Here is a 14,981-nt window from a genome sequence, read left to right on the forward strand (position 1 = left end):
CATCATATTAGTATACATAAATTACCATCAACTCTTCTTTATGTAAATGTATTTAACTCCCACTAATTATATTCATTATGTTTTTTAACTCTCATCTCTCATCGATAATCTCAACTGGATTAATATCATATTTATGACAACTCTTTGTGTTCCTTAATGCAATCCTATAAATAGTGACATTTGACACAATAATGTACACACTTAAACCAATTGGATTGAAAAACATGAGAAAATCTCTATGCTCTCTTCTCATGTCTCTTTTTATTTGTTTAGTTTAACATTTATGTTTTTTGTTTGTTGTTATTGTACAACTTTCTATTGTTGTGTTGTTATTATTATTGAGAATTTACCATGGTTTGTTGCTTTGTATACATTAGCCTAACATGTGGTATTTTAGTATCCTCATTTGAATACTGAATTTCTGCAATAGTTAGTTATTTTTACTTTATGCACTTTTAGTCAATTTTATAGTTGAAGGTATATTCTTTTTATTAGGAAGATATATGTAGTTCCTATCGAAACAATAATGAATTTTTTTCGTAAATACCAAAGATTTGAAGGGGATAAAATATGTTATTTGCATTATAAAATTTATATGAAGTATTTTGGGATAAACGTGCAACGCACGTTCCCAGATCTAGTATGTATATAATTGTCAATGATTTATATATATAATTAGAAAAAAAAAATTGATCGATTGTTCGTGAAACATCCCGATGAAATTAGGGTTTTCATATTTAAAATTTTAATTTTTACTTTATTTTCTAGTTAAAAATAAAAAAAATTACCTTATATGTGTTGATACAACAAACTTATATTCATGCATACCACTCTTATATTGATTTATTATCTCTACATGGTGGACAAGGCTCATGGCTTAAGAATGGAGACGGTGTTATGGCCTCCAAGCTCAATAGGTCATTAGTATTAGAGATCTTTAATTTTTGATAATAAATATAGTGTACATAAATAAAATATTTGATAACCGCGTGTAGCGCGGCCGAGTTACCTAATTTACTTAATATGAACGTAAATGAGTAATAATTAATACTAAATAGGTGCAGTTAGATGAATAGTTGAGTTAATACATTGAGATAAAGTTCTTAATAAGATAAAGAAAAATATTGAACTTGTACATCATCAAACTCATCCTTCTTTTTTTGTACAAAATGATCAAGTTGATGTATGGACGTCCATGTGAATAAAGGCCTCTTTAACTTCATTAGCCTAAGAATAACAAATAATTAACATTATATTCAAATTTACTAGCTATTACTATATGGCAACCTCACATAAACATATATACTACTCCCCAATACAAGGTTTCTCTCTCACTCTGCAACAGAAATTGTTCAATGTTTGTCGTATGGACCTAGGCCCAAAACGGGTAACATCACTGCGTTGCGGTCTCATGAACTGAACTGAACGTCGTTGTCTTCCCGTGTGCAAAGCGAAAGGGCGAAAGGCGCATGGATTGACTCTATTTCTTTCTATGAGTTAGCAGGTGAGAAGGAAAGATCACTAGTGCTTAGAAATCCGGCTGACATTGAACTTAAACTAGCTGCTGCCATTGAAAGAGAAGAGAGCTCCGTGACTTCCGGGCTTAGCTCTTTTCCGGTACCCTAGTATACTAGACGTTGTAACTGTTAAACTTTTAGATAAGAATGGTCACACACTTCAACATAATATTAGATCAGGCAGAGGTCACGTGTTCGGCCCATGGAAAGGAATCAAGCCCGAATATGAGTGGGTGGGTTGAGTATATAATTAACTAATAAAAAGTGTAGTCACACACTTCAACAGTCGCTTCAACAGTAACCAAGAAACATGAGCAAAACAGGAGGAACACCCTCATAAAAACAAAATAAAAGCTATCTTATTATTAGTGGAACTTCCATGCAGAAAGTGACTTAATTGGGGTTCCCTTCCACTTAATAATTAGGGATTTCCCATCCATTTCCAAACTGCAAAAACCATGGCATGTAGACTTTTCTGCCAGTAACTTTGCTTGGTACAAGGATGAGTGACTCAGTTCTGTTTCCTCTATACCAAATCTTTCAAATAAGGCCCTCCAAGATCCAAGCTTCTCATGGCGATGAGCCATCTCTTCTCCCTCGGATGTGATTACATTTTCAATAATCCTTCCTATATATACTCCTTGAGCTACTGCTCTGTACTGATGGTTCCACCCTATGCAAGTTTCAAGACTATCAAAGATAGCACTGTAGTAAAACAATGCTTCATTGAAACGATCGATGAAAATTGGTGTATTAGTATTTGCCTCTATTTCAGTTACCACCATTACACATGGATCCAAACTTTTGCAAACTTGTATAAGAGATTCCAAGTGATTAGGCCATGCTAACAAGGTCCAAAGACGCGAGTCAGAATAGATTGCCACAACTTCACCAGCCTTTGACTCAAATAAATCCTTCCTGATATGTCTCAAGTCAGATACAACTGTTTTGAAGGAAAAAGGTATATGTAAGGTGTCTGCAAAAGATGTCAATCTGTTCCCTACCTCTTGCATTCGAGTCAAAGAGGTTCCAACCGCTGTTATCTTGAGATGTTCCGGTGGACATTCACCATTACCAACCAGAGCTTGCATTAGGATTGTCCATTGTGATCCGGTTTTAATCCCAAGATCAATCAAATGAATCCTCTTGAATGATTTAACACTGTCCAAGATGGCTTGAATTCCAGTAAATTGAGTTACTTTGCGGAAGGGAAGCATTTGTTCAGTCTCAATAACATCGGTTCGTGGATCCATGAGAACCTCTTCCATAATATTTGGATTCACTGTATCAATGTTTGATGCTATAGTTGGTATTCCTATCCCTTTATCGATCCTCTTCCGAAGAGATTCAGCAAAATAATAGACAGCTCTTTGAACTGGATTACCTGCTGAAAGAGAAAAGTTGATGCACAAGTTCAACAACTTTCTTGCACAATCTAATTGTCGATTGGCTAGCATTTCAGCGGAAACTAGAAGCAGTAGAACGAGCTCCACTTCCTCTGTAACTTGAGGAGAAAGGCCCAAATCCTCAATCAAGGGACTAAAAATAATGGAATAAGCATCATGATTCTGTGAGGTATAAAGTTTTAATTGCTCTTTGGCAATTTTCATGATGGTTGTTGTCGATAGAACCGGAGAGTGGTCAGAAATGTGACTTGGCATATCTAAATTCATCTCATTCACCTTTCCCTTACTATTGTACCTCAGAATTCCTGGAGGGTGTTTTCCTTATTTGGAACATCAAAATTTTCTGCATCTTTCACTGCTTCAGCATGAATCTCATCTTTGTCAATAGTGTTAATCGCTACAACATTATATTAATTACTTGAGACAGAGAATTTCTCCCTATCATGTCATATTATTTTAGTTAAATCATTAGTTAAAGGCTGTTACCAGAAGAAAGGACAACAGTCCAAACAGATGTGGTCAAAGAATAGGACAATGACAATATTGAAAATAATCCATAGGACGGCGATACCTTGGAGGTTTTCTTTTTAAAAACAGATAATGAAAATGCCCACAATTGTCCTCTTGGCTGTTGCCATCTTGAAATAAAAGGATGTCAGATTCATATAAGACAATGTGTAATCCAAGAACAAGGCTTTCATTCTACAGGACAAAATTAACTCTTACAATAGATTTCTTACAACAGTTTCTTCTGTTCTCTGATTGAAATTCTAACAAGAAGACTCGAATTAAATTTTAGATTATAAACGGAGTGTAGTTACTTAGGAAAATCTATCTATGGCTCTATCTAATCTTGAAAAGACGACCGATTGTGCTCATTTTGATAAAGAAAGGCTAAACAAATGTTGGATCTACAATTTACATGGTAACCTAAACAAACTGTCTTGATCTCCTAGATAACACTGTGAAGGGACAAAAGAAAGAGAGTTGACACAGATAGAGGATGCATACGATAGGAAAACAAAAAGAAGACATTTGAAGCTTTTCAATATGCTTGAGCTTTGAATGGAAGCCCTGGTAAACAGCGGCAGTAACTCTAACGGTCTTAAGGTAGAGAAATTCCTTGTCGCATAAGTATTGACCTGGATGTGAGGACGAGGGGCTCTACAAAACATCCTTGAGACTTCTGGTCTTATGTCCTCCACACAGGCCGTGAAGTAAATCATCCCACCTACTGTCCAGCCTATTGGGAGAGAATCAATAGATTCCTTTTTGGGAGCAATTCCTCCTTCCCAAACACTTGTAGGTTGTGTGGATGAAACAATAAAAGTGTGTTCTTTTTCCATTCTCAGGGCCATATTAAGGCATGAAAGTAAGGTTGTTCAGGAAGGTTGGATTTTCATGTGTATATTTTTCTCATGTGTTTCATACATAAAAAGAAGCGTATTGCAGGTCCATTCATCTGCTACACAAGAATGAATGGGCAATTGGCAAATGTACAAGCATCATAAGAGATACATGACCTATTTAAGATATTATTGGAGGTCCATAGAGCTATAGATCAAGCATGATTGAAAAGCTACAATCGTGATAGGCGATGCAGTACCTACTAAATAAAAAGGAGATTAAGAAGTAGGATTACAAGCTATTTTATCTTCATCTCATGACTGTTTTGCTTCATCAGTACACCCCTCTCCATATCAGGGCATCTTCTATCATGGTCAAACTTCCAGACTGAAACAAAGGTATTCGGGGTTCCTTTCCATTTAATGATAATTCCATTTCCATCCATATCAAGAGTGCAAGAACTGCAGCAAGCAAATCCCAATATATTAAATTTTGTGCCGTATAAGCATGAACTGCTCAATTCTGTTTTACTAATATGTCATTTTGCAAATAAGGTCCTCCATTCTCTCAGCCTTGCAAAGTGAAAAAAACCTCTCTTCTCGTTCAGATGCGATCAGATTATGAATGACTTTTTTCTAGAATAACTGTTTCAGTTAGAATGCTGTACTGATTATTTCTCCCTATGCAAGTTTTTAAGATATCAAAGATTGCTGCATAAGGAACTGAATGGAAAAATTATGGAATAAATTTTAATAGATGGAATTGAACTAAAGAAATGAGAATTAGATAAAATGTTGTCCTAAGGCAGGCAGAGAAGCAATGCATGCAATACAAATGAAATTAAACAAATACTCCCTCCATTTCAATTTATTTGTGTGATTTTGACTTGGCACGAAGTTTGAGAAATTAAAGAAGACTTGAATCTCTTGGTCTTAAACCTGTCACGTGGAAAGTTGAAATAAAAAGTTACCGAAAAAGGAAAAAGCATTCTTTATTCAAATGGACTAAAAAGGGAAGTAAGGCAACCAAATTGAAATGGAAGAAGTATAAAGTCTTTGATAACTTAGTGTTTCAGGTTACAGCAGTTTATGATCAAAAGGTTCTTAAAACAAGATGAGTTGTTTCCATTTGATTCTTTATATACATCGATAGGCTCCGTGCCACACCCACCAAGTAGGGGCATCTTTCATTCATGGTGAAAACTTCCAGGCTGAAGCAAATATTATTGGACTTCCCTTCCATTTAATTAGAAGGCCCTTTCCATTCATATCCAGAGTAGAAAAACCATGACCACACCTATCGGCCATTAGATTTGCCTGGTACAAGGATGATTCGCCCAATTCTGTTTCTTTGATACCAAACTTTTCAAACAGATCTCTCCATACTTCAAGTCTTACATTGCGGAAAGTCCTCTCATTTCCTTCACAAGTGATTATATTTTGAATGATATTCCTCAAAATAAGTCCTTCAAATGTCATTCGGTAATGATTGTTTCGTTCCATGCAAACATCCAAGTAGTCAAAGAATGCACCATACAGAAATAGTGCTTCATTAAAACGGTCCATAAAAATTGGCGCGTTAGTGTTTGCCTCGGAGTCAATGACAACCATTACACAAGGATTAAGGCTTTTAATTAATCTTAGAACAGATTCCAGGTGATTGGGCCATGCTAACATGCCCCCAAGACTATACTCTGAGTAAACTGCCACAACTTCATTAGTATCTAACTCAAAGAGATCTTTACTGAGGTCCTTCATTTCCGACACTACTGCCTTGAAGGAAAAGGGAAACTTAATGTTTTCAGCAGCAAAAGATGACAATCTCTGTCCTATTTCTTCAACCATCTGTTTTGATGTTGCAACAGCGGTTATCTTGAGAAGCTCAAATGGACAGTCACCTACATTATCAAGAGCTTGCATGAGGACTGCCCAGTGTGAACCAATTTTGACTCCGAAATCGATCAAATGAATTCTCTTTGCTGACTTGACATTATCTATGATGGCTTGAATTCCAGCAAATTGCGGCACTTGGAAGAAAGGTGATGATTGATAACATACAACTGCAAAGGGCTTTGGATTCTGCAGAACCTTGTCCAAATCAAATGGTTTCTCTTCCCAACCTTCAGGTCTATTAAGTGATAATGTTCCCTTCTCCTTATCAATTCTCTTTCGAAGAGCTTCACAGAAGTAATACACAACTCTTTGAACAGGAGTACCTGAAGGAGAAGCAGACAAGTTACACAATCTTAATAACTCCGTTGCACGATCATAGTGTCTCTTGGAAAACATTTCAGCAGAGTCTTGAAGTAGAAGAGCAATCTCAAAATCTTTTAAAGCTCGAGGATACAGACCACAACACGTGTTAGAAGTAAAGGAGGAACTATCCTCTTTCTTGGAGGTCTGCTGAAGTAATTGTGCTCGCGCCATTTCAAATATGCTTACTGTTGGTGGTGCATGAGATCCAGAAGTGTTGCTGGATGGAATATCATGGGGCTTCTCTCTTATTTCTCCACCACAATAATGCTTTTGCAGAATTGTGCATGATGCTGACGGAAGACAAGAGCTTTCCTTCTTTTCTTCAGCACAACGAGGCCTTTGAATTTGATCCTTTCCTTTATTTACAAGACTTGAATCCATGGCGAAAAACTCTTAAAGATGCCCCGTTCTTCCTTTTGACAAATCTTCAGTATAAATGGTTTTCTAAATCTATCCTCATTAGAGAATGAAGCTCATTTTATTCAGACCATGAAGACAAAAACTTGTGCTATTTTCATATTCCTTTTCCATCTAATCATATATAAGGTACCAAACAAGAAAAAAGGAAAAAATAGAAGATAGGACAGCAAAAACAAGGACAATAGCTCACTCATTTCATGCCTTATTTGGCAGCAGCCGGCTAGTAGCCGAATAAAAGAGTCTACTTCAAATAGATACAGTCCGAAACCACATTGCATCAGCTAACCAAAACTTCTGATTTGCTATACATCTCTATCTGTAAGGAGATACCAACAAAGTCTTAACCAAGAAAAAATTAGCTTTCTTTTTGTACCAAGAATATATAACTCAATGTGATGATTAGAGTTATGTGATTCATTGCTGGATATTTCTGAGGTTTATGATTAAAATTTAAATCCATGTTCCCTAAGAAGCTACTTCTAATATTTAATCTATTTCTTTTCCTAAGTTATCTTTTTTAATTATAAAAGTTCCATGGAAGTGTTCTTCATCTATAGCCTTGCATATTTATTTAGACAGAAGCAAAAACTTGCTTTTCTATTTCCTTATCTTTCTTTTCCTAAAGCATAGTCAACAAATGGAAATTTGATATAAATAAAAGTTATTCATTTTACTTTCTAAGTCGATAATAAAACTAACTATATGAATGCAAAAACAATTTTAAGAAAGTTTACCATCTTAATCATCATGTGTTTTTTCATTTATTTTATCATCAAGAGCCACATATAGTACATGCCTTCTCGCTTGCATAACACGCCCTTGTCTCCTAATTAAAATGTTCAAAAGTTGACCAACAGAATATTATTATAACAATTTTAAGTTTAATTATGATTATACCTTGATCCACAAAACGGTCATACAAGTTGAACAATATTTGCTGAAGTTTTCTCAGATTTTGCTGACAGAGGAAGAAAAAGAGAAGCAGCAGTTTTTAATAGGAAATCATGAATTTTCTTTTCTCAAGATGTAATTATTTTGAATTGTATGACCCATTTATGTAGTTTCCCCAAAGAATTTGTACCTCAATGATGTAGCAAAAGGACAAAAGGATAGATGTGCTAGATATATTTGCAAGTTATCATACCAATAATAATAGAGGAATAATAGATGACACAACTACCCGACTCAACAAGAGCGGGGCCTAAAAGCCAAACTTTAGAGAGTGACCCTAATATTATTATTTATTTATTTTAAACAAAAGAAAGATCAGTATATATACTTTTATTTAATCTAGCTCTTTTAAAAAGTCAAGTCATTAATTATTGTTTTGTAATTGATTTATTTTAAAGAAATCTTTTTTCAATTGATAATATAACTAATCCATTCAATCTCTTGAGATATTGTTGATCTTAGATAAAATTTTATCAATTTTAGTTTCGAAAAACTTGTTCAAATGAGGCAACAGTTATATAAAACTATTAACATTATTCTATAAGAAATAGATGTATTTTGAAAAGAATCAAGTCTTGTTAGCCAATTCTTGACTATTATTTGATATCTGCCCTTTCATTATCCATAATTAGCCCTTTGAGCCTATTAAGCTTGAAATTATAAAGACTAAGCTTTCACTCTTGTTTTTCAAGATACAGTAAAACCTCTCTAAATTAATATTCGGTAAATTAATAATCTTCTAAAATAATATTTTCCTCCGGTTCCGACTTGGGCCAATGGAAAAAATCATCAATTTCGATAAGATAATAAGATAATATATTTTCAGAAGACCCCTATATAAATATATGGTCCTATTAATATCATAAATTAATAATTCTTTAAAAGTACAAATATATCTAAGACAATTTAGAGAAATATGACTCTATTGTGTTCTGTTTTTTCTTAAAGTTTAAATCTAGTTGAAGCTCATCTCTAACTTTTCTTATTGCATCCAAGAGCTCCGGTGTTGTCTTTTGGAATTGCACCGTGAAATTGTGAATAGATGTGATAAGTGTATCCTTACACGTAACTGGTTCCAAAGATATATTATCATCGTCAACTTCATCATCAACATTGCTTGTCCCATTAATATTATAAATTAATAATTCTTTAAAAGTACAAATATATCTAAGACAATTTAGAGAAATATGACTCTATTGTGTTCTGTTTTTTCTTAAAGTTTAAATCTAGTTGAAGCTCATCTCTAACTTTTCTTATTGCATCCAAGAGCTCCGGTGTTGTCTTTTGGAATTGCACCGTGAAATTGTGAATAGATGTGATAAGTGTATCCTTACACGTAACTGGTTCCAAAGATATATTATCATCGTCAACTTCATCATCAACATTGCTTTTTTCGATGGTATCCACAATTTCTTCTAAGCTCTGGACCTCTGAACATGTATCATTTTCACCCGGATAATCCAACAGGTTATTGACATCCATTTTACTGTGGTAACCGAGATCATCAGACCTCAAGTTCATGAATGACGTTTTCACAAGTGGGTTCATTTAAATTCTCTGAGATTACATCCCCCAGACTAATTTTACAATGTCGAAAACACTTTGCTATTGTCTCTTGCTGAACATTTGTTGTCCAAGCAGCGATTGCAAAATTGATAGCATCCAAAACATTAATTTTTGTTGGATCAGTTTGTCCCACTTCACAGCCTTCTAATATCCTACGATAAAATATGTTACGATAATACATCTTGAAAGCTCTTATTATCCCAGCATCACAAGGTTAAATTTTGGATGTCATGTTGGGTGGCAAGAAAAACAATTCAACATTTTGTAGTCCTTCAATATTTCTATTATGGGCTGGACAATTATCTCTATTCATTGTAAAGATATTCAAGAATTCAATCATTCATTGTAAAGTAATACATAATGTTCATTGTTTCTTAATAATCAATTATTATTCATTGTATTTTTATAAAAAATATTCGATGTATGATGGTGGAAAAAAAACTATATAAGCAACATAGGAAATTTCTTTAAACCATATCCAAAAATGGCTTCAATATTTAATATTATGGGTTGGACAATTATTTAATATTTATGTGAAATCAATAAATATGATACATAAATTAGTAAGATACAATGATTTTGATGTATTCGTTGTACTTTATGCACAATATTTTTTTTATGTGAAATCAATAAATATGATACATAAATTAATAAGATACAATAATTTTGATATAATTAAAATTAATCTTCATTAAATCTCAAATCATTCTTTAAATTAATAAATTTTAATTATCGATTAAATAATATCTCTATAAAATAATAAAATTTCATGGTCCCACCTATATTAATTTATAGAGGTTTTACTGTATCATTCTTCAAATATCAAGGTAAGAACTTGAAATTTATTTATTTTTTCCTTTTGCTCTTCTATTCATTGTTTTCATCCTTAGCTTTTATATTTTGTTGGTGGAATTGTTATTTCAATATTCTGACATATATAATAAGGAGAAGGACTTAAAATGCCACTCAACTATTTGAATCGGTAAAAAATTATTCTCCGTCCATCTTTCAGCCCTAAATGCCCCTGACGTAAACCTTTTGACTCAAAAATACCCTTGATGTTAACCGTTTGGTTCTTATTTGCCCTATTTTTTAACAAAACCTCCTAAAGTAAAATCATTAAATATTTATTTATTATGTTACATAATCCAACTAATCTAATTTTGAACCCTTCTCAAATAAATAATAAAAATTACTTATGATTCATATTTTGACTCGATACACATGAAAATAATTTTCAAAAAGTTATTAATTTCATGATATGTTACTATTGAACTATTTTAAATCAACCCCAATTTATTATAACCCAACTCATAATTGAGATTCAACTAAAATTCATACTCACCCCATTTGATTTTTCAGTTGATTTTCTTATTATTATTTTCATTAATACAAATTTTCTATCAATTATTCATCTTGCTCATTCCCTCCTTTTATTCTTTTGTTTTAATCCCTTATTTTTAATTAGGATATCATAAACTCAAACTTGAAACAAACTTACATATTCATATTCATTTTATTTATATTATTATCATGGTTTGTGTGGGGTGGGGAGTAGTAGAAAAGATTATTCTCATTCTTTCTATATTGATTTAGGTACACACAAAAGAAAAATGTGGTATACGTCCATAGTTGCTTCATTAAATCATCTTATATTGAACTAATTATTTTTGTATGAATGTTGGCATTATTTTATTCCCTTTTTTTCTCAAAAGTTGAAAAAAATTAAAATTTAAAATGATGGACAAGATCCAAGAAGAAAAAATAGTGGAAGAGAGAGAAGAGGGGAAGTGTAGAAAGTAGAGGACTAATCGTTTTTTACTTTTAATTTACTATGAAACCCAAAATCAAGTCAATCATATGAGCTCATCTATGAAGTAATTTAAAATTATTTTAACGCAAAAAGGGCTTAAAATACTCTCAAACTATGAGATTTGATACAATATTGTCCTCCATCCACCTTATAAGTGTGGACCGTTAGAAATAAGGATTTTTTTTTAGCCAAAAGGTTGATGTTAAGGATATTTGGGGGCCGAAAAGTGGATGAAGGGTAGTTTTTTACCAATTCAAATAGTTGAGGGGCATTTTAGGCCCTTCTCCATACATAATATGCGAAAGTTTTCACTCTTAGCTTCATTATCTATGCTTGAATTTATTTATTTTTGTGATTTTCTTGAATTTATTTATTTATTACCACTAAATTCTAATGAATCCTTGTATCTAACTGATCTTTGTACCATTTCAGTTATGAAGACTACAGTCAATATTTGTCTACGTCGATGATAATTTTGAATTCACTATTTCAAATGATGGATGCAGACATGGGAGGAGCTAGCAAGAGCCAAGGGTTCCCATGCATTCGACGGAAAATTACACTATTTATAAATGGTTTAAGCAATTTTTTTACGTTAATATAATAGATGTTGAATCCATTTTGGCATTTTCATATGTTTACAATTTATATTTCAAACTCCCTTACAAAAAATTATGAACTTTCGTAACCAGTGCTTTTGGCTATAAATACCTGTGAATCCTTAGACTTTTTACTTACAAAAATTTCTGAATTTCTTCTTCTTCTGCACAAATTTATTATTCATGTACCTTGATGTCGTTGAGTGGTTCGTTGATATCATTGCTTTGAGTATCAATACACTGGTGAATAGAATTGCTCTATCCTGGGAGAATATATTCCAATTCAAACCTCGGATACTAAAGGAGAATAATTTCCTTAAGGAACATTGTGCATTCAGTGGATTCGATTTTCTTTCCTTTCTGTTTCATACGATTGTTATAGATTTTGATATGTTTTACGGTCATTATTTTTTCTTAAATAATTTATGTTCTTCACTACGTGATTTAAACTTTGAAATTTACTGTTTCTGCAAAGTTTTGTTATCAGTAGTATTAATTTAAAATACAGATTTCATAACAATATATGTATCAGAAAGTTTTTGGTGGAAATTGGATAAAGACAAATTTGTTTATATATGTATAAAATTTTAAATTCCCTTAATATAAGAAAAATACATATTCATATCCTAAATGTGACATTTTTTGGATTTTCTTTTTAATCCAAGATTCTTAGCTCTGTCACTATCTATATTCAGTCCTTTCCCTTCTACTTCTGCAAAAGAGATTGTTTCTACATATTTCTCACTAATCACACATAAGTCAAAAGATGACGTAATCACAATAAGTAAATTGTAAAATACATTAGGAGAGGTGATTAAGGATCACTTGTGTAGTGATCCTACTCATCCATCTAGACTAATATATCTAATTAGTTTAGTAAATAACAAATAATTAATGGTAAAAATATATCTAAATTATATTTTTTGGGGGATATTCATACCTCAACTATATTCATTGTTCCATCAATTAACCATCATTCTCTTTGTATTATAACACGTCTCAATGTTGAATTATCCTGCTTGCGACTGTTGTCGATTAGAAATACATATTTGTCCAACTCAACATCTAGTGTGTTTTAATATAAATGGAGTGATAGTTTAGATTGATAAATAGAAGAACAGATAGTTGAGATATGAAATTCGTGAAAAGGTAATAACTTAGGTGTGTTTTTGAGCATTAACTCGATAGGTAATTGTCTAGTCTAATCCCCAAGTTGTGAACCAATGGCTAGGCAATTACTTGTCATTTTAGTCATCCTGTCACTATACCCAGACATAGGAGTAATGACACCTTCAAAGGCATCTTCACAATCAGAGATATCAGTAATTGCAGCACTGAGCATGCTGTTCATACGTCCACTGTCATGAATACGCAGAGCCTCTAAAGCTTCTTCGTAATTGTACAACACAGTATCCCAACTATCGAGGCAAGTTTTAAGCAATTTCTTAGTTCTAGGTGGAGTAACAGGGGATTCTGAAGCTCTTTTAAATGTTGCAAATCCCAATTTGGCAAACGCATCGCTCTGTTTCATGGCCACTTGGAGAACATTTTGTACGTTGATGATACCTCCGCGCATAAATGGGGCGATAGTTGTGGTGCAAAGGTCAGGATAGTCAGTATTGTCGCATATCTTCTTTATAATATTATTAGTCTCACTATTCCCACCATCGTCTTTTCGCGTATTGGTGGGAATAAGAGAAGATGGGAGGCCAGAAATTTTATCAAGAGGGATGATAGGCGGAAATTGTGATTGTGATTGTGATTGTGATGGTGCATTTTCATTTTCATATCCAAGAGGGTATGCAGAATGACTAGTTGGTGAATTTGCATTTTCTTTTGGAGAAGTTGTGGGTTGCATGTTTGGTGCAATATTTGGGGATGAATTTATATTAGCATTATTAATAGATTGTGCTAAAGTGAGGGTGAATAGAAAGAGGAAAGAAAGGAATAAATATTCCATGTTTTATTCAAAGTTATGAATTAATTGACCAAATTGTAAAAGGGAGGAATGAATAGAAAGGAAGAGGAAGAGTATGATGAACAATTAGTTAAGGGAGGGAGGAGAGTTAGAATTACCATAGAAAATTGGTTGACATGAATGAAAATAGGAGGGCCTTTAAAATGATAACAAATTAATGTAACTAGTGGTATATCTACATTTTTGGTACTCTCTACGTAATCTTATCTTATCTTATATTTTAGCTTATCTTTAACTAATATCTACGGATGATGTAAGATATTTTTTACACGATCATGTAATTTAAAGCTATAGTAGGTAAACTCTCAAGTATAATTTTACTTTTTCAATATTTAAGTTTTTAATAAAATAAATAGTAGTAGAAAGTAACTTAGACTCTACAATCTACATTTATTGTTCTACCTAAATGATGAACTTGTTTACCAAAAATACAAGGATTTCATTTTCTTGGTTTCCCATTCATGCATATTTTATTTCATCAACATCACTGAAGTAATGAGCAACATATATACACCGTTGAAATAATCCAAGCTATATTACATGTGGAAACTCTTTATATATTTAAGTTTCTTTTTAAAAAAAAGATTTTAGAGATGATTTTTTTTTGTGGTTGATCTATTGTTAATTTTGACAGTAAAGAACTCTTTTTATATAGCTAATAATCTCAAAGTGAAACTTCTTATTTTCTTAATTGTCATTAAAATTGCATCAAAAGTTCCAAAATGTATACACTAAGCTTCTAGAGTTCAAACTTCGAATAATTAACTTGAATCTTTTTTGAACGTGGGAGAGAGGACTACGATAGACGAGATCAAAGAATTAGAAGGAGAGACAGAGTAAGGGATTTCAACTTTGTTATTTAGAGTAGATATACTCTTATTACAAAAGTAGTTCACATATAATCTTACTGTTATTATAGTGGCTCACATACATCCCTATTATTATAAAAGTAACTCACATATATTCTTACTGTTATAATAATGACTCACATATACCTCTATTGTTACAAAAGTAGCTCACATATACCCCTTTCACTACAAAAGTAAAAAAAAAAATTTAAATTTATTTCTTTTTTAAAAAATCATGTATTTGATCTTTTTCACATACAAATTATTTTTTGACTACTTCG

The 14,981-nt window shown here is 32.6% G+C and overlaps 3 protein-coding genes across 3 annotated transcripts; all 3 read right to left on the bottom strand.

Moving 5' to 3' along the window:
• Positions 1-1,882: 1,882 nt before the first annotated feature.
• LOC102581568 (DELLA protein RGL2-like) lies at positions 1,883-3,178 on the bottom strand. Its single transcript, XM_006358150.1, has one exon. It carries the CDS (start codon positions 3,176-3,178, stop codon positions 1,883-1,885), a length of 1,296 nt encoding a protein of 431 aa, XP_006358212.1.
• Positions 3,179-5,460: 2,282 nt separating this feature from the next.
• On the bottom strand, positions 5,461-6,906 carry LOC102581902 (DELLA protein RGL3-like). Its single transcript, XM_015313823.1, has one exon. It carries the CDS (start codon positions 6,904-6,906, stop codon positions 5,461-5,463), a length of 1,446 nt encoding a protein of 481 aa, XP_015169309.1.
• A 5,900-nt stretch (positions 6,907-12,806) lies between these two features.
• Positions 12,807-13,833, bottom strand: LOC102582228 (pectinesterase 2-like). Its single transcript, XM_006358152.2, has one exon. It carries the CDS (start codon positions 13,730-13,732, stop codon positions 13,076-13,078), a length of 657 nt encoding a protein of 218 aa, XP_006358214.1. The 5' UTR covers positions 13,733-13,833; the 3' UTR covers positions 12,807-13,075.
• Positions 13,834-14,981: the final 1,148 nt, after the last annotated feature.

This window comes from Solanum tuberosum, unplaced genomic scaffold (assembly GCF_000226075.1).
Source record: "Solanum tuberosum cultivar DM 1-3 516 R44 unplaced genomic scaffold, SolTub_3.0 scf00269, whole genome shotgun sequence".
In the NCBI taxonomy this organism is placed as follows: domain Eukaryota; kingdom Viridiplantae; phylum Streptophyta; class Magnoliopsida; order Solanales; family Solanaceae; genus Solanum; species Solanum tuberosum.

What these genes read in the sequence shown, in the direction of transcription:
- LOC102582228 (XM_006358152.2), bottom strand. Translation starts at nt 13,732, where the DNA reads ATGCAACCCACAACTTCTCCAAAAGAAAATGCAAATTCACCAACTAGT.
- LOC102581902 (XM_015313823.1), bottom strand. Translation starts at nt 6,906, where the DNA reads ATGGATTCAAGTCTTGTAAATAAAGGAAAGGATCAAATTCAAAGGCCT.
- LOC102581568 (XM_006358150.1), bottom strand. Translation starts at nt 3,178, where the DNA reads ATGCCAAGTCACATTTCTGACCACTCTCCGGTTCTATCGACAACAACC.